Raw genomic sequence first — 19,844 nt, 5'->3', positions numbered from 1 at the left:
ACTTTGAGACATGTCAGACAGTATATATACGTGTTAGTTCTCAGCCCATTTTGCCTTCTGGGCTTCATCCAACGTCTGTATCTCCTTCTGCTATGCTCTTTTCCCCTCCTCCTTCAAAGGCTTCTTTTAGTGTTTTATTGAAGAGGGTACAGCTGTTGCAAGTGGTATTTCTTTAATGTCTCTCTACCATCTGCTATTTTGAGATCTTCATGCTGTTTATAGGAAGGAAGGCTCTTCCTGTTATGATAAAGAGGACATTTTTATTTTGCTCTAAAAAAAACCTCTCAGGAGGTATTTCCTCCATTAGCTCTAAAATGTCTGAAAGTTAGTAATTTTAATATTCCTTATTTCAATCCTTGAAAATTAAAGAAAACATAATTTTTATCCATTTACTTATCTGTTTTTTAAGAGCGTAGCTGCTTACATGACAGCACGAGTAAACTTAACAAAAATGATCATATCAATACAAATAAACATACTGTTTTGAAACTTCCTGTTGACTTGGTTAAAAAGTACAGAAGAGCAAAAATAAATACAACAAAATGAAATCTGAATCTCAACTTTTCTTATTTAATATAGAAGCTAGCGGTAGCATTTCCTAGCTATTTGCTACAAGAGGCTAGTAAAGCAAAGTTGGAATAATGATGAAATTAATGTAAAGAACTGTTTAGGTCTTTTAAGGTAAATTACAGAGGAACAACAGAATTAAATATAATAAAGACTAAATCTTTACTTGTTTTGTCAGTTTATATAGAAGCTAGCATTAGCAACCCAGCTAATGTTAGCACTTAACACCTTGACGTTACAGGAAGCTAGAACAATAAAGTTGAAAATACAAAACCATTTCACATAAGCATTTCTTTTTTTTTTTTTTGAGGCTGCACGGTGGTGCAGTTGGTATCACTGTTGCCTTGCAGCAAGTAGGTCCTGGGTCCGATTCCCGGCTGGGGGTCTTTCTGCATGGAGTTTGCATGTTCTCCCCGTGCATGCGTGGGTTCTCACTGGGTACTCCGGCTTCCTCCCACAGTCCAAAGACATGTCTGTTAGGTTAATTGGTCACTCTAAATTGCCCTTAGGTGTATGAATGAGTGTGTGCATGGTTGTTTGTGTGTTGCCCTGTGATGGACTGGCGACCTGTCCAGGGTGTACCCCGCCTCTCGCCCATAGACTGCTGGAGATAGGCACCAGCTACCCCGCGACCCACTGTGGAATAAGCGGTAGAAAATGACTGACTGACATTTCTTTTTGTAAAACTGGTTTTGCTAACTATTTTGTATACATGAAAACAATGAGGACAAAATAAAATAATACACCTGAAAGTGAATCTGAACTAGTTTGTGGTTAGGACAATAGGATTTAGCATTTCAGCATTATCAGTTGCTGCAGGATGTTATAATAAGAATAAAAAAAGCTGATTTTGCTGATTTTTTTATTCTTATCATATTCACTTGTTGCTCCTGTTTACGTACAAGCTAAGCTAGCATTAGAGCTTTAGCATGGCTAGCTGATTTTCAAAGTTGAAAAACAAAATTTAAGATAAATTTAAAAACATTTTAAAGATTTTGTTGCCTTTTTTCATGGTGTTTGAGACAGGAAAAGTGTAGAGAGCAGCAAAGGCCCTAAGGTCTGAAGCTGTTTACAAGAACAGGTTTCTTAGTTTAGCTGCATTTAAAACATGAAGAAAAACTATGTTGGCTAAAAAGGAGTTCAATTTTTTTATTTGTGTGCTTGTTTTTTGCTTTATATTGTTTGTTTGCTTTCTTACAATGAGAGCACATAAATCCTGACATCTTACAGCGGCCAATACACTAATCTAGACAAACCTAAACCCATTCTTTTCTAAGTCTAAACACTGAATTGTACTTCTCAAAAACACCCCTCAGTACCAGACTGGGGTGTTGGATAATGCAGGCTGGTAACCATGACAATTCAATCTGTATCTTAAGAGACTCTTGTAAGATGACATTGCAGCTTTTTAATGTTTGCACTAAATTTACTGTAACCTGAATGAATTGTGTGGAAGCAAACAGAAGTCTGGAGGTCTTCACATAGAAAAGAAATGTGTGGATTGTTACAGACTGAGTCACTCCGCTGCCATCAGCCTTTAAGCCTCTCATTGTGCCTGATTTGCTGAATGCATTACCACATTATGATTTCATCGTGTCATTGTTCTTTATTCTCATTGTACGACCCCCCCCCCATCCCAGGTACGTGTTTGAGAGCGTGGGCAACAAGCGGACCCTCAACATCAACAGGTGCAACCTGTCTGATGACGCAGCGTATGAGTGCGTTATTGGGGAGGAGAAGTGCTTCACAGAGGTTTTTGTTAAAGGTAAATTAGTCACTGTCTTTGAATGAAGCTGCCTCTCTTAGGAGAGAGTTTTCTGCTCAGTTTAACAAATGTTTTCATTCGAGCACAGAGAGGCCTGTCAGCTCTGTTCACTTTATGTGCCTGTGATGTAATCTGTTTATTTCAATGCTTTCATGTCAGACAGTAACATGCAGCTCTCTGTTTCGCCTGTCTGCTTAGTCATATTTAATAGCTGCACAGCAAAGGAAATGTTCATGCTTTATTTATTACCATGTATTCTTGTAGGTTGTATTAGTGGGCTGACATATTTATTAGAGCTTGACTGAATTTGATATTTCCTTTAGAAGAAATAAATATTTTACATCGTTTATAACTCAGTATTTCATTCCACAGCTTTGAAAGCTACAGTTTAAATAATCCTACACATTTCAGGTTATTTTTTACCATTAATGGAAGCTAAAAAAAACACTGCACTATACATTTTTTTTAACAGTGCTCTTTGATAGCCATCTTTATAAAAAGGAAGAATCTCATCTTGTATTTTTTAATTATGAGAAATAACAACTCTTTACCACTGATTTGTCAAATTTGAAATTATAGTCCAAGAAGAAGACCTAGATCTCTTGCATGGGCCTGAAAGCTGAAGGTTAGCAGGTCTTATTGGAGGACTAAAAATGACTAAGTCAAGCGTATTCTCATCAGACTAAAGGCAGGTTGGTGCTATGCAGCATCTCTTTGGCATGAGATGAGAGAAACACTGGCCACGTTTTTAGGTTCTCTGGTTGTACATCAGATTGGTAAATGGTTCAATTGGTTGTTAACACAACCTTTATTCACAGTATTTCGGCAGTATATGCAGTAAAGGAGGAGAAATAACCTTTGCATGGGGAGAAAGTTCATTTCACATTTTGAATCATTTGTTGCACCAGAATTAAAGGTAAGAACTCTGAGTTTAAACCATGAACTAGTCTTAAGACATCCACGTTATTCTGCAAAACTTCTGAAAGGCCTGCAGTGAACCTGTTCACATTCCTGTGGTGTTGTGACGTGGCTCAGAGAATTTGTGGGCGCTCCAGCTGAGGGACTAAAGATGTCTGGAGGGGAAACTGAACAGCGACGATGACAAATAGTCGAGGCTACTGGAGGACCAAGCATCACACCCTGTGGTTGCACAATGCAAAATGTGACTCCCGCCACCTCAGGAGACTTGATCTACCTTCCAACTCTGCAAGACGGATGTGTTCGGGGGCTTAGATAACGACTTTAGGAGCATACTGTGACATTATTCATTTGCAAGTGATGGCTTGAATTTCTGGGTTTTACATTCATAGATACAAAACTAAACCTTTTTTTAAAAGGGAGATTATGATTGAACAGTTGTACATATTGACATATTTCTGTTCGAGTTTTAATCAACCTTAAACTCAGCTCCTCTGATAAACATTTTAATTTGCAACTGTGGGCTTTCCATTTGTCCTCAGAGCCTCCAGTCACCATCACCAAGCTGCTGGATGATGTTCACACTGTGGTGGGAGAGAAGGTGGAGTTTGAAGTGGAAGTGTCAGAGGAGGGTGCGAACGTTAAATGGTGAGTGCATGCACTCCAAGGTTAACCAAGTACAAATACTTTATGCTGAGTTTAAAACATGGCATTTTCTTAATGCCTCACAATTCATGAAACAAAAGCTTGCCAACAAATATTCCAAACCATTTATTTGCAACAGTAAAGGGTTTGAATCCGCTTTCACTGAAACATGTGCACAGATGGTTCTTTATGTTGTTATTTTGCTACAGAGCACTTTGTTTTTTACCTGGATATAAACTATAAAAACAAAATTTATGAAGCACATTTTTATTAGGGATAATTGAAATTGATGTGATTGCAAAGACATTTCGGAAGGACCAACAAATTTTACAGAAATAATTGAATCTGTATAAAAGCCTCCTTATCACTTATTGAAATCCAGTTTAACATAAACCTGCTTTGAATATTTGCTTAGCTTGTTGTCAGCTATAATAATTACAATAAGAGCGGTAAAACAGCGACTCTCCTCAGTAGTTTTAGGGAAATCTTCTTCAAGTTTTGAAAAAATGTTTGGGTTCAAGATTTCAAAGTGTCTTGGATTAGACCTGCTAGTACCAAAAATTGGATACTAGGATTTTTCAAAGTAGTGATAAATAGATCTCCTCAAGATCTTTGCAGTATGCAGGAAAGTCATTATAGGGAGCTGGATGAAATGCAAAGTTCAGCTATAGTTAAGGAATATATTAGGAGACCTTTGCAAATCTGTTGGAAAACTGGACTAAATAAATAAAAAAAATTTCAACTTTCCAGAGTCAAAGATTTGACAGTTTATTTTATATTTTCTGTAGCAACATTTAGCAAATGAAGGATTAAATTAAAGCGATTTAAATAGAACAAAATAAAAACAGCAAAATAATATCCAAAACAATGATAAGAATAAAAAAATCTGTATAAGCATAAGTCAAACAAAAAATAAATAAAAGTAAATTAACCAAACCAGAATGAAATTTAATCAAAGTAACGTGCACAAAATAAAATATAATAAACTGAATTCAATAAAAAAACATCTAAAATAAAATAATAAGATGAAATTTTATTTAAACACAATATAAATAAATAAATAAAACAATGCAAAATAAAATAAATAAAATTAATATAGACGTAATTATTTAATTTATTTAATTTATTTAACTTATTTAATTTATTTTAAAAAGTAAATCAAATAGTAACATTAAAGTAAATTAAATGATAAAAGTTCTTAATTAAATATAAAATAAAAATAAAATAGCATATAAAGTAATTTGTTATAAATTTAAATAAATGTAAAATACCTAAAATAAAGAATAAAATACATCTAAATAATTTAATTTAATTTAATTAAACAAAACATTACTGGAGTGGTCATCAGTGGATTAAAGTAATTAATTGGTTATGAAAACAAAAGCATTCAATATAAACATTTTTGTTGACTAATTGAACGAGTTCCCAATTCGGTTAAAAAAATATTAAAAAGAGGGGAATTTAATAAGCTCTAACCAAACATTTTAATTTGATGAATTATAGAATTTTTACAAGTGATTAAAGATGCAAATAAAGTAACTTCTGAATATACCTTCATGTATGCAACTATTAGTGTAATTTCTTATTTTAATTTTTGTACATGATTGTAGATTGATCTATATGATGCTTTTAAAATCTACCAATCAGATGCTGCCTCCTCCAGAAATGTTCAGGTAATAATGATAGAGATGTGAAGAGTATCACAAAGTGACCTGAGCAAAAACAAAACTATTGCTGCACGTAAAACAAGAAAAGAAAGCTTAGTTGAGGAAGTTAATAAGCTGTTGTTGTTTTACATCTCTGCTGTTTTAATCTGTTATCTGATACCCACTCTTGAGCTTTACAATTGATTGTTATTTAAAGTTTGACACAAATTGGTACCGTAACCCCTTGTGCTGCCGGTTCTGTTTCCAGGTTATGTGATTCCTCTGCTGGTGCAAAGTGTCTCCAATCGCTGTGTTTTTTCTCCACAGGATGAAAGACGAAGCTGAGCTGAACAGAGAAACAGCAGGTTCCAAATACAGGTTCAAGAAAGACGGGAAGAGGCACGTTTTGATCATAAATGAAGCAACTAAAGAGGACATTGGGATGTACTATGCCTTCACCAACGGTGGAGAGTCCAAGGCAGAGTTGGAGGTTGAAGGTACCTTGTGTACAGGGATAACCTAATGTGACCAAACAACCAAGCAAGAAACAAATGCGTGTCAAAGTTAGGCATTGTTACATATAAATGTAAAAACAGAAATGAAGAGAAAAGTATGGCAGTAACATCTAAATAATCTGCTGCTATTTAAAGTTTACCAGTATGAATCTCAGACTTCCTTCGATTTAATCTGATGTTGACGTTTTCCATCCTGACAAGCATGAAAAGGAGTAAATTAGTCATTACTTATGTCGTAATTAATATAACTTCATTAGTTCCTTGTATCAACAGCTCACCGCATTCGTCATGCTAATTTCCCTGTACACCTCTAAGACTGCTATCTTCTTTCAGCCATCAGGCTGTCTCAGTACTTCAGTCCAGATAAGTCTGGTAATTGATTATGGTGTGACAATGTCTGTCTGTCCTCCTCAGTTAATTGGTGAGATTACTGAGAGTCTGTGAACATCAACATATGTGTACCATGAAACTGGATGTGCTTTGACAGAGAAGATAGTTTCAGTTACCTGCTGTGCGTGAATCTGTTGTCTTTGCGGATTAAAGGACCAACATTCATCACCGGATTTCTAAAAGGATTCACATTTTGTATTGTTACAACCACAAACTTCTATTTTATGTGATATCAGACTTTTAACAAATAAATTCTGAGATCAAATCACATACAGGTGGACTATGTTCACTAATATATGTCACTCCTGAAGTCAGCTGATTGCCCAGGATTTTATTTAAGGGTATCATAGTTTAGGAGGCTGAATAGAAACGCCACAGTTTCAAACTTTTCTCCTATCCTTCTTTGCACTCCCAGCCTGATTAAACAAAGAGCATCTGTGAAGATACACTTTCAAGTCTTGCCACAGATTCTCAATTGGATTTCGGCTTGGACTTTGACTGGACCGTTCCCATTCTGTTGTAGCTCTCGCTGTTTGTTTAGGGTTTTTGTCCAGCTAGAGGGTAAAGCTCCATCTTCTGCAGCATCAATGCGGTTTTCTTATGCCTTGCTTATTTTGCAGATAAGGAGCTTGAGGTTCTGCAGAGCATTGCTGACCTGACAGTAAAAGCAGCTGAACAGGCCGTGTTCAAATGTGAAGTGTCTGATGAAAAGGTGACGGGAAAATGGTTGAAGGATGGTGTTGAAGTCCAGCCCAGCGATCGCATCAAAATAGCCCACTTTGACAGGTATTCCCAAACACATTACACAACAATGTGGGTTTGTGTTTTATTTCAGGACAGCTGAGCATTTTCTCCCATCCCAGATAGCTTCACACATTCAAACTGAGTCTTAAGAACACTGCCTGCCAAATGGCTTGGCAAACTATTACTAGAGGGTTTTTTTGGTCGTTTGACCTATTTTTCCACATAGGCTGCAGTCTGTAAGGCTCTAACCTCTGAAAACACAGAATAAAAGCATATTCACACAGAGCACACACATCCCAGGGGTCTGGGCTTTCTCTCAGTAATCCTTCCATCAAAGAAGCCCATGGTAGGAGATACATGAGGTGACTGCGGTCACGCAAGGTGAAAGCATCGCTCTTTAATATTGCAGATGTTGCCAGGCCAACAATCTTTTAGCATAAATGTTTGTGTTTTTTTTGCCTTTGTAACATCTGCTTACTTATCCTCAGGACCCACAAGCTGACGATTGATGACGTGAAGCCTTCAGATGCAGGAGATTATACCTTCATCCCAGATGGATATGCTCTTTCTTTGTCTGCCAAACTCAATTTCCTAGGTGAAGCAAAACAAAAATTTGGCATTTCAATCTTTTTTAACCTTAAATAGCTCATCAACAGGTTCATTTCTTTTTTTCTCTTAGAGATCAAGATTGAATATGTTCCCAGACAAGGTACTTTTCTGGTTTTTATTTGAATATTCATTGAGGTGCATGATGGAATGAAAATTGTTTAAAAATGAACACCAGAACCATCTGCAAATGGTCTTATGATAGTCACTAATTAAACAGTTTAGAAAAACTAACATGCAAGAAAATGGCAATTAACTGTTTATTAAAGACAGATTTTCCTTTTTTAAAGTTGTTTTAAAAGGTATAGGGAAAAACCTAAGCACACACTGGACGCGTCATGCTGAAGTGCGCCGAAAAAGAACAAACTGCAATTTCTGTATTTTAGCCAAATGCAGTTATCTGTTTCCCCCAGCAGGTGGCATAGCCTACCAAAAGAAATATAATAATTATATCATAAAAACGTTAACTATGTATATCATTAAACAACTTATTAGCTTACATTAGCTTAGGATACCTTGACTCTACATTTTAGTATAAAACTTGCAGCAACAATTTTGGGAATTGTTTGCCATTTATTTATTGCTTTTATCTGAGAAATAATGAGTAAGTTGTAACTGCGTCCTTAATTTCAATCTTAATGTTATCAGGACGCCGGAATACTAGCGGCTGACTGCCACCATGATGAATGTTCATTGAGCAATAGTTGTATACTGCCTGCGTTTGTCGAGTACAAAAAGCTTTAGCAAATGAATCTTTATTTCTTAAAACAAGCCGTATTCAGAACCAGAATTTACTGTATCTCGTTCTACATAATAAAAATACAGAACCCAGTGCAATCATTGGCATTCCTGCTGTTGATAAAACAGATTTTTCCTACTCCATAACATTTTACAGGATTAGAGCAGACAGAGAGGGATCTTTGGCCATTTCTCTATAGTCTCCAGAGTTCTGGTTCTTCTTTCATGCTCCCCTCTCTTTAGCTCACTTGTTTCTGAAGGTATGATGATTAAGATGGCCATGGAAGAAGGTTAGGTTTGTATTCTGGGAACTATTTCTGGGTCGATCTGGATGCGTATTCAAAATGTTCTGAAATTTTAAGGAGTTTATGGTGCCTTGAAGAACACAGGTCCACAGCATCACAGATCCTCCACCGGATCCACATGGAGTGTTTGTTGCCAGAAAGTTAAATCTTAATATCATCTGGCTAAAGCACACAGTTCCAGTTAAAGTCCTAGCAGCGTTTAGAGATCTCCACACATTTGTGTTTGTGATGGTAGGATGGAAAAGGCTTTCCTGGCTTGTTTCCCAAACAACTGGTTGGGATTTAGATTTGGAGATTTTTTTATACCTCTATTACCATCCTTCTTACTATCTATCAGGGTAAACTTAAGACCTTGTTTATCTCAACTTTAATTAATGGAGTGACTGTAGACGTGGGGAACGTTAGGTTAGTTGTAGCCATTCTTGACTTTTAAAGATCAACACACACGGCCTCCTTAAATGGCATGTTTTCCTGTCTTTTCCATTTTGAACAGTGGCTAAGAGCTTCAGTTGCGTTTATTTTACCACATGTGGTCAGTCCCAGTAAGTGTGGATAATGGTGAATGGGTGGTGGTTATGTAGACAAGTATTTACTAAATGTGTATGTATACTGATGTAATGAGACCCTTGGAAACTGTCTAACAAAATATTGAAATTAAAAATTTAAAGTCTAATTTATGATTTTCTCCTTGCATAATGTTTTTTGAAGAAAACTATATATCTTTGCAGCAACAATAAACTTCAACATAAATGATTAAAGGTTGCCTAATAAGACTCCTCGAAGTAATCATTGTCTCTATCATCCAAATAATCTTTTCATTCATGTCTTTTCTTTGGATGATCACATGAAAGATCCTCCCAAAATCCACCTGGACGCAGGTGGCAGGGGCAATAAGAACATCACCGTGGTGGCTGGAAACAAGCTCCGCTTCGACGTTGAGGTCACAGGAGAGCCGGCCCCCGTCGTGTGCTGGATGAAGGGAGACCAGGTGAGATCAGGATCCCGTTCAGAATGGGAGGGCTTAACGTTAAACTCACCTGTGTCTCTGGGACAGGTGGTCTCTGAGGCCGAGGGACGGGTCCGTGTGGAGTCGAGGAAGACCGTGAGTAGCTTTGTGATCGAGGGGGCGGAGAGAGGAGATGAGGGTCCCTACACCATCACTGCAGCCAACCCTGTAGGAGAAGACAAGGCTGAAATCTTTGTCAGGATCGTGGGTCAGCTGCTTTGCATTTCTCTTTTTAGTCCTCTTTTCAAATCTTGTATCTTAATCAGACTAAGAAATGTTAGCACTCAAATTAAGAGATAGCACTATCTTTAAACTAACCACAGTGCTGTATAAAAGTTTTAATTTGTTAATTTCTTTCTTCTTTTCATCCACGCAGCCACACACTCTTATAATTAATTAAAGTGATTGTGAACAAGTGTTCTCCAGGCTTTCTGGGGGTTCTTCCTCAGTCAGATTGTTCCACAGTGACTTTTAGATCAAGTCTGCATGCTATCTGCATACTATCCTAATACTGAACACATTCATATGCAAATACCTGCCTGCTTGATTCATAATTTCTCTCTAACTGTAACCTGCTCCTCCAGATGTGCCCAACCCTCCGGAAAATGTCAAGTGCACATCAGTTGGCGAAGACTCAGCCTTCATCACATGGGACCCTCCCTCCTTTGATGGCAGAGTTCCTGTTAAAGGTAACTACTGATACACGCGTCATCTGATTCTCTCACACCTAACGTCCTCCTCTTAGGAAAAAGCTGCTTTATGATCCGGTTTATCTCTAAAACGACTCTGAGATCTACAGTGGAGTGGAAAAGTATTTCCCCCTAACAGATTTCTTCTGTTTGCTTTTTACATGCTTTAGATCATCAAACGCATGTTAAGATCAGACAAAGATAACCTGAATAAATAACAAAATGTAATTTTTAAATGATGACTTGGAGTGAGGGGAAAAAGCCTCTCTCAAGCAAAATTCTCCTTCAGGATTTGTGTTAAATCTAGTCGACTTCATAGCTCCATCAAGTAGAGTAAGTCGTCCAGTTCCTCAAGCAGTAACGCCGCACCAGACATCACACTGCCACCACCATGTTTGACTGTAGGTGTGATTAGTTGTATGTAACTGGACACATACCTTTCACTCCTTTGTCTCATCAATCCACAGAATATTTTACCAATAGTCCTGGGAATCATCGAGATGCTTTGGTTGAATTTGTTCGGCTTGGTCAGCAGTGGTTTTGGCTTTGAAACTCTAGTCCAATCTCTTTCTTCTTGTTGAATCATGAACTCTGACCTTTACTGGGGCAAGTGAGGTCTACAATGTCTTAGATGTCGTGGATTCTTCTGTGACCTCCTAAATGAGTCATGAATGGGCTCTTGGAGTAATTCTGGTGTACTGGCCACCTCTGGAACGGTTCATCAAAGGGAGTTTTCCTTTTCGCTGTCGCTATGCTCAGTACGGGGGATTGCTGCAAAGTCGACGACTCAATGCAACCGACAGTACAGTGTCGCTACATGTTCATCCAACAGGAGGGACTTCTGTAAGTCAGTGACTTGATGCAATCGGCTGGGTGTCTTTATATAGATTCATTTAACTTTTTTGCAAAGTGCCTTAGATTTTTTCATTGTCGCTGTATAAATAAACTAAACTGAATTGTTCCATGTTTTTTGCATTGAGGATAATGGTTCTCTGGACTTCCAAAGCTTAAGAAATGGCTTTAAAACCCTTTCCAGACTGATACATGTCAGTGACTTTGTTTCTCTGTTTTTCAACCTATTTAGATTGGAGCATGATGTGTTGCTTTTTGAGATCTTTAGCCTAATTTAACTTGTCAGACAGTTACTATCTTAGTAATTTCTTGAGTCTACAGGTCAGGCAGCAACCAGACCCGATTGTAGCAAGCGAAATTAAACCTAAGAAATGTGATTAATAAAAGTTAATTAACAATTTTTCCCTGTAATAAATGAAGTAATCTTTTTGCATTTACTCTGACCATTTGTGTCTGATATTTCATTTTGTTTGATGATTTTTAAACATTTACGTGTGACAAAAAATCAAAAACAGAAGAAATCCGTGAGGCGGAAAACTGTTGTTCACGGCATTGGACTTATTGCTCATTGCAGGGTATCTGATGGAGAGAAAGAAGGTCGGTTCATCCAGGTGGACCAAACTAAACTTTGACGTTTACGAGTCCACCACATACGAGGCCAGGAAGATGATTGAGGGTGTACTTTATGAGATGAGAGTGTTTGCAGTCAACGGCATCGGCATCTCTCAGCCCAGCACCAGCTCCAAGCCCTTCATGCCCATCGGTGCGTTGCCGCATGTCATTACCAGGGTGGTTAATTAACAGAAGCTTTTCACACGATGCTCATTCTGATGCAGCTTAACCTGCCTTTCCTTCCTATTTATGCCAGGTATTAAGGTATTAATTAGCTCTTATCTGTCTCAGCCCCCACGGGCGAGCCCACTCATCTCGGGGTGGTGGATGTGACAGACTCTACTTGTGCACTCAAGTGGCGGCCTCCAGAAAAAATCGGAGCCGGCGGCATCGATGGCTACATCATTGAATACCGCACAGAAGGAAGTAAATAAAACAGATCTTACTTAATATGAAGTCATTGCAGTAATGTGATGTGATGCATGGTTTAGGATAATAATACCTATCTTCCTAATATATTGGCAGGTATTGATGATTTTTCTATTTTCTCATCCAAGGGTGCAGGCCATTGAGGAACCAGTGGAAAAGAACCAGTACAGGGTGAAGGATCTCCCAAGTGGGGAGAAGATGCTATTCAGGGTGTTTGCAGTCAATGTGGCTGGACGCAGTCCCCCTGCCACTCTGTCTCAGGCCGTCACCATCAGGGAGATTGTTGGTGAGAGACTCTCTTTCTCCAAACAGGTTTCTAAAAATGCCTGGAGTAGTTTTTAGCATTAATTAAGGCTTTTTCAGAAGTGTTTCTGGTTACTGTTTCTCTCATTTTTAGTGGGATTGATTTAAATCTAAAATCTAAATCATTAAGGCAAACCGCTTCTAAACCCAAGACCCGAACCAATGTTTTAAAAGTATTCCCACCCCAAGAACTTTGCCATATTTTGTCACATTACAAACACAAACTTCAATGTGTTTCAAGTTAAAGAAAATTAATACATGATTTTGAATTGTTTTTACTCAAAAGAGTTCACATTTAGCCCCCCTTTACTGTGGTACCCCTAAATAAACTCCGGAGCAGCCAATTGTCTATAGAAGGAACCTAAGGAGCACAGCATGTGGAGAAGTTTCAAGCAGGGTTAGGTTATAAACAATATCCCAGGCTATCAACTTCTCCCAGAGCTGTTCAGTCCATCATCTGGACATGGAAAGAGGATGGACAAACTGCTTACCTACCAAGACATGATCATCCACCTAAACTGACAGGCCGGGCAGGGAGAGCATAAATCTGAGAAGCAGCAAAGAGGGCCATGGTAACATGGATGGATGGAGCTAAATCCGGGACAAATCTAGAAGGAAACCTGTAAGAAGCTGCAGAAGACTTGAGGCTGGGACCGAGGTTTGCCTTTCAGCAGGACAACAACCATAAACATACAGCCTGAGCTACAATGTAATGGTTAAGATCAAGACATATTTTTGTGGCAAGCAAGACTTGTTAACAAAGACTTGTTTGCTCCATCCGAACTGACTCAGCCTGAGCTATTTAGAAAAAAAATATACTGATTAGCAAAGCTGGTAGAGAGATACCCAAAGCAATTGAAGCCGTTAATTCAGCAAAAGGTGCTTCTAGATAGGGTGTGTGCATTTATTTGAGACTGTATTGAAAAATTTGACCCTATCTGGATTTGAGAAAATCCTCAACAAAACTTGTTCACCTAATTCTTTAAAAAAACCTAACTACCAGACAGCATTATGCTAATTTATAAAGCTTAAAATAGACTTCAATCTTCACCATTCCAAAGCATCCTTTTAAAAATGTTTAGCTGAAATCTGCTACTAATAAAGGGGACATTAATGCCCGTTTTATAAGCGGGATTCATCTTTTCTTTCCCACCATGTAGAAAATCCAAAGATTAGAGTCCCTCGCAACCTGAGATCTCAGCTCATCAAAGCTGTGGGGGAGAACGTGAACTTGGTCATCCCTTTCCGGGTAAGACTGACTTCTTTATTCATTTATTTTCCTTACATGCAAAGCTCTTATACTTGCAGATCAAAGCCGGTTCCTAAATTACTACATTTGGCCAGAAAGTTTCAGATGTAGCTGGAAGAACCCACTTTTTGCATTCTTGCAGTGAGCCTTAGCTGAAAAATGCAGCAGATTATTTCAAACTCTACCAAACAAAAACGACAAGCAAGAGAGCGTTCGATGCTCCTGCCTGTGCAACACATCCAGATACATTTTCCATGTGTGTTTTGGATACTGAAAGAACCAACAATCGAGATTCCCCTGACGGCTGCATTTTTGTTTCATCTCCTGGAACACAAATCCGTTTTGTAAATATCGCTCGCAACAGAGAGAGCAAGTGCTTTAAGGGCAGTAGGACAACTACAGCATCTGACAGCAAATTGCAAATTATGGCGCTGGTAAAGAAGAAGCTAAACACAAGCGGCAAAGAGGGAGCCCTTATCGCAAACAGAAATAGACAAGAAGAAAGGGAGCCAGAGCAGTTCAGAGGAAGAAGATGAGAAGCTCGCTCTGAAATAGAGAACGAAGCTACATGATGATCTCCCAAGACAGGAGGGGCATCAACTGTTCTGTCATCTTATATAAGAGTTGGACATTTTGTTCCTTCAGCTGCTTTTGTAACAATAAAACACACAAAATGCTGTTTAAACATACGTACACATATGTAACCCGATTTCACTGCCACAAAATATTTTCACCCTCTTTCATTTCTATAATTTTACATATCAGGACATTTAAAAAAATTGTCTTTAACAGGTTCTAAAACCACTTAAATTTAACCTCAACTCATACTTTATCTGGAAATGGGTCGCAGGAGGAGCAGACTTAGTAGAGACATCCAGATGTCCCTCTCCCCAGACACCTCCTCTAGCTCTTCCGGGGGGGAGCACAAGGCGCTCCAAGGCCAGCCGAGAGACATAGTCCCTCCAGAGTGTCCTAGGCCGTCCCCTGGGTCTCCGCACCAATCTGTCTATCGATGTCCCACTCCATTCTCCCCTCATCCTTGAACAAGACCCCAAGATACTTGAACTTCTCCACGTTAGGCAGGAGCTCCCCTCTACCCTTTTCCAGTCGAGAACACTGGCCTCGGACTTGGAGGAGCTGATCCTCATCACAGCTGCTTCACACTCGGCTGCGAACCGGTCCAGTTAATAATTTTCATGGACAGGATTTCTAGGCGCAGCCAAAGGCCCTAGGGGGTCTGGTTTGGGGACCAATAGGTTTGGTCTCTTCTTTTTGCAGATGACATGGTCCTGCTGGCCCCCTCTAGACAGGACCTACAGCATGCACTGGGGCAGTTCGCAGCTGCAGCCTTGCTGTTGTATAGAATTTAAATGAGAACTTAGCTATTTAATAAGGTGCTGCTAATTAAATGCACTCATCAGCAGTGTGGCTATCTCTTTAAAAGCTGTATTTTTGTCAGTTTGCTAGTTACCCTAAGAAGCAACTGTTGCTGCCCATCAGTCTGGGAAGGGTTATAAGAATATTTCCAAACTATCTGAAGTGTCATCGTGCCACAGAGCGAGAGATAATTCACAAGAGTAAAACATTTTAGACAGTTTTGTTGTCCGATGAGCTAACCTCTCCGTCCTACTTCCCTATTTCTAAGGGGATTGCTCAATCCAGCGCTCCATTCAATGGGTCTGGACTTCCCTAAATCTGGAAGGTCTTACTAAGCAGGTTTACTGGAAAATCTGTTTAAGCTGCTGTCGGGAAATGACTCGCCCAACCTCTAACAGCCCAACCTTTTCCAGAAGTCTCGCCCTTCTTCCACTAGTGGCTTGGACAATTGAGTAGGCCACAGCAGTCATCCACTCCTCGACAATCACTTCTGTTAATGGCTGCTCATTCCCTATTTTACAACTTGCAATTAGTATATGGGTTAGACTGACTTTAGTGGCTCGGCACGAGCCCCAAGGGCATTGTTTTAACTAGTTTGGCTTAAGGCAACCTATAAAAACCTCCTAAAATCATTTGGAACCAGAAAACAGTACTTTGTACCGCCAACGAAAACCCAAGAATAAGGTGACTCAAATAATTGACTGTCCACAATAAATCTAGAATTTGATATGCTTTCTTTAATTAATAATGCTTTTGCAGGGGTCAGTAACAGCTTACAAATCAGCAAAACTTAATAATTTAAATAATAGAAATAAATCAATCAACTTAACCTATCTTTCCCTAATGCTGAAACTGGTTGAAGAGGCTTTGGAGACGGAGCCCCACCATGGATCCGAATGGAATGATTTCTTTAGCAGGAAAGAGTGATTTTCTTCTTGGGTTAAAGGCCAATCATCAGTTCTCTTCCTCTAAGTGGACAGGCGCTGATGCTCGGGGTTTCAATGATCAAGTTGGAAAAAAAAAAATAAATAAAATAAATTTTTTAATTTAAAAACCAGAATCTTTGTTGGCATATGTTTCAAAAGTCGGTAGCTTCCAGAGGCTGAATAGTTGAAGGAAACCTTTGAGGTGTAATTGAGGTTGGTTCAGGACTTCCAGAAGCCTGAACCTTAGAGCAATCAGTTGTTCACTGACCAAATTCACTTCAGTTGTCTTGGTAAAAATGCAACAGATGAAATTCAGATTCTCAATTTTGAGTTGCAGCTCTTCTCAGGGCACACGGGTTGATCCTCTTTATAATGTAGAATTGTCAGCGGGGCTGCGTCTCTGGTCTTCTGATTCATCTGTAGCTTCTTTCTCCGTCCGATCCTGTTCACTGGTTTTCTGCGAGGAATCAACTCCGTTTCTTTATTTGGCACAGTTTTTATAGTGCAGATAGCCTCACTGCTCATCCCCTGTTGCCAGGCAAGCTTACCCATCATTGAGTTACGCGGTCGCCGTGACTTTTCGGTAGACTCTGTAGACAGAGTCGTAAACAGCCCGCAGCTGGCTCCCTGTGTTATGACTTTTGCCTGTTTTTTGAACTTCAGACTGATGAAAAACAGCGTGCACCTGAATTCTCATTTCTCGCTCCCATGCTTGTTATGACTTTCAATTCAATTCAATTCAATTCAATTCAGTTTTATTTATATAGTGCCAATTCACAACACATGTTGTCTCAAGGCACTTCACAACAGTCAGGTACATACATTCCAATTAATCCTAACAATTGAACATACTGAGCATGCATGTAGCGACAGCGGAGAGGAAAAACTCCCTTTTAACAGGAAGAAACCTCCAGCAGAACCAGGCTCAGTGTGAGCGGCCATCTGCCACGACCGACTGGGGGTTTGAGAGAACAGAGCAGAGACACAAAAAGAACAAAGAAGCACTGATCCAGGAGTACTTTCTATGGGAAGGAAAAGTAAATGTTAATGGATGTAGCTCCTTTAGTCGTTTCACCTAGAAAGAAAGAACAGATAAACTCTGAGCCAGTTTTCAAGGTTAGAGTCTGAAAGAGAGCACATATAATTAGTTACAAAAGCTCAGTCAATTGCCATGTCTAGGAGAGAGGAAGGGTTAAACACTAAAAGACAGGGCCATGTGGATCATCCGTAGAGTGTGAGCATTAAGTTGTTGCCAGCAGAAGCTTGGACAATGCCCCTCTCCAGAAAGGTGTCACAGGCAGACACAGAGTTAGGCCAGGTGTAGCATCTAGGAAGAGCAAAGAGAGAACAAATTTAAAAGCTGAAATAACAGCAAACAATGCAAAATTGGAGAGTAGTGTGAGAATGTAGCGAAGAGGGTGAAAGTGGTCGTTATGTCCTCCAGCAGCCTAAGCCTATAGCAGCATAACTACACAGATAGTTTCAGTTCAGATTATTTAGTTAAACGGCGCTTATTTACAAAAATGTCGTCTCAAGGCACCCCACAAAGGGTCCCACTGATGGTCATTGTTATACTAAAAACCACAATGATTGGGATACCTCTCTCTGTCAGACTGATTATAACCATTGGAAAAGAGAAGGGGTCATACAGGTAGCAGAAATGGAGGGTGTGTTTGCACCTCAACCATAACTGAGCCGGTTTAGGCTAAACCTGACTCCCCCTTACTCCATCCAACAGGGAGGGAAGAAGACGGAGGTAAAAAATAAGGAATATAGCTCAGGATAAACTAAGCCACTCTAACTATAAGCTTTATCAAAAAGGAAAGTTTTAAGCCTAGCCTTAAAAGTAGACAGGGTGTCTGCCTCACGGACTAAAACTGGGAGATGGTTCCACAGGAAAGGAGCCTGATAACTAAAGGATCTGCCTCCCATTCTACTTCTAGAGACTCTAGGAACCACCAGTAAACCTGCAGTCTGAGAACGAAGTGCTCTGTTAGGAACATATGGACCAATCTGATGTATGATGGAGCTAGATCATTAAGGGCTTTATATGTGAGGAGGAGAATTTTAAATTCTATTCTGGATTTAACAGGGAGCCAATGAAGGGAAGCTAAAATAGGAGAAATATGATCTCTCTTTTTAATTTTCATCAGAACTCTTGCTGCAGCATTTTGAATCAGCTGAAGACTTTTAACTGCATTTTGTGGACATCCTGATAGTAACGAATTACAATAGTCGAGTATGAAGTAATCATCTTCGGGAGTATGTCAAATATTTTCTTTTTAATAGAATCAATTTTATTTAAGAAGAATCCCATAAAATCATGACTGCTAAGAGCTAAGGGAATGGATGGCTCAACAGAGCTACGACTCTGTGTAAGTTTAGCAACTGTACTAAAGAGAAACCTAGGATTATTCTTGTTCTCTTCTATTAATGATGAGAAATAAGCTGTTCTAGCTTGGCGAAGTGTCTTTTTATACAACAGTAGGCTATTTTTCCAGATTAAGTAGGAATCCTCTAGGTGTGTAGAGCGCCATTATCTCTCCAATTTTCTAACATTGTGCTTTAAAGTATGCAGCTCTGAATTAAACCAAGGAGCCTGCCTCCTATGAATAATTACCTTCTTTTTCAAGGGGGCTGCATTGTCTAATGCACCACGCAATGATGAAGAAAGACTTGAGCTTGCTCATTGACCTTCCACCCATGCCCTCCTCTGCCCCTCCCGTCCTAATGTTATGACTCTGCCGCCTCTGTCTCCCAGGCCATGGTGCCCTCCTTATGTGCTCAGCCTCAAGCTTTCTAACACAGTACTTCTCTGCTTCTTGCTCTCACACCAGTTACAGCTAAAATAAATTTTGACAACAGCTACCAAACTTCCTAGGAACTTGAAAAATCACCACAAGGACAGAACGTTCAATTATCAGAAATGCTGCAAAAAAGGCCCCAGATCAAATGGTAAAAATTAAAGTTAATGACAGAAATGTTAGTGAAGGACTAAACAAGCTTGTACCTCCATCCGTATCTGACTCGGGTCTCAGCACCACAGGAAGTTATGCTGTCTTAAGCTGGGTTCAGACTATATTCAGACTTATTGTGAGCTGAAGTAGGTTTGGTCATTTGGTGTGACAGAGGCACAAACTGATGAATTTGTACCCAGGCGAACAAAGATGAGTTACAACAGGCATCGAGCAGTGTAACAAACTCTTTGGGGCAATCAAGCAGTGGGACTGCTGCTACAACAGATTCCTGCTTTCTGTTTTTTTTTTTTTTTTTGCTCTTGACTCCCTTTCCTGGTCCTTCTCTCCTTCTTTTCATCATCTAACTCTAATAGGAGTGTTAACAATCATACGTTGCTATCCATCTATTGCTGCAGTGAAATATCTATCTGACCTTTCCAACGTGAGACTGTTGCTGCAACAAGTCATGCAGCATGACGGGTGCACCTACTTAGATTTTATAATGTCAAGTTTGCATTGTGACATATTTAACACCTGTGCGATTTACACAGTGAGTTGCAGGCTTTAGATTATTAACGCTCCAGCATTGTCTTTCTACACATCTC

At 39.3% G+C, this 19,844-nt stretch overlaps 1 protein-coding gene across 1 annotated transcript in view; it reads left to right on the top strand.

The window, feature by feature from the left end:
* The window catches only part of LOC124862490 (myosin-binding protein C, fast-type-like), a 60,256-nt gene that overhangs the window by 26,912 nt on the left and 13,500 nt on the right, over positions 1-19,844 (top strand). Inside the window, 13 exon segments of the mRNA XM_047356445.1 lie at positions 2,208-2,332; positions 3,793-3,898; positions 5,869-6,038; positions 7,067-7,232; positions 7,679-7,785; positions 7,870-7,899; positions 9,691-9,827; positions 9,894-10,053; positions 10,430-10,534; positions 11,961-12,149; positions 12,290-12,430; positions 12,555-12,713; positions 13,891-13,979. Of these exon segments, the coding sequence (XP_047212401.1) occupies positions 2,208-2,332; positions 3,793-3,898; positions 5,869-6,038; positions 7,067-7,232; positions 7,679-7,785; positions 7,870-7,899; positions 9,691-9,827; positions 9,894-10,053; positions 10,430-10,534; positions 11,961-12,149; positions 12,290-12,430; positions 12,555-12,713; positions 13,891-13,979 (1,684 nt within the window).

The sequence above is a fragment of the Girardinichthys multiradiatus genome, chromosome X (assembly GCF_021462225.1).
Source record: "Girardinichthys multiradiatus isolate DD_20200921_A chromosome X, DD_fGirMul_XY1, whole genome shotgun sequence".
Taxonomy (NCBI): Eukaryota; Metazoa; Chordata; class Actinopteri; order Cyprinodontiformes; family Goodeidae; genus Girardinichthys; species Girardinichthys multiradiatus.
Note: the sequence above shows the minus strand (reverse complement) of the source record. Positions and strands in the feature narration are given on the sequence as shown.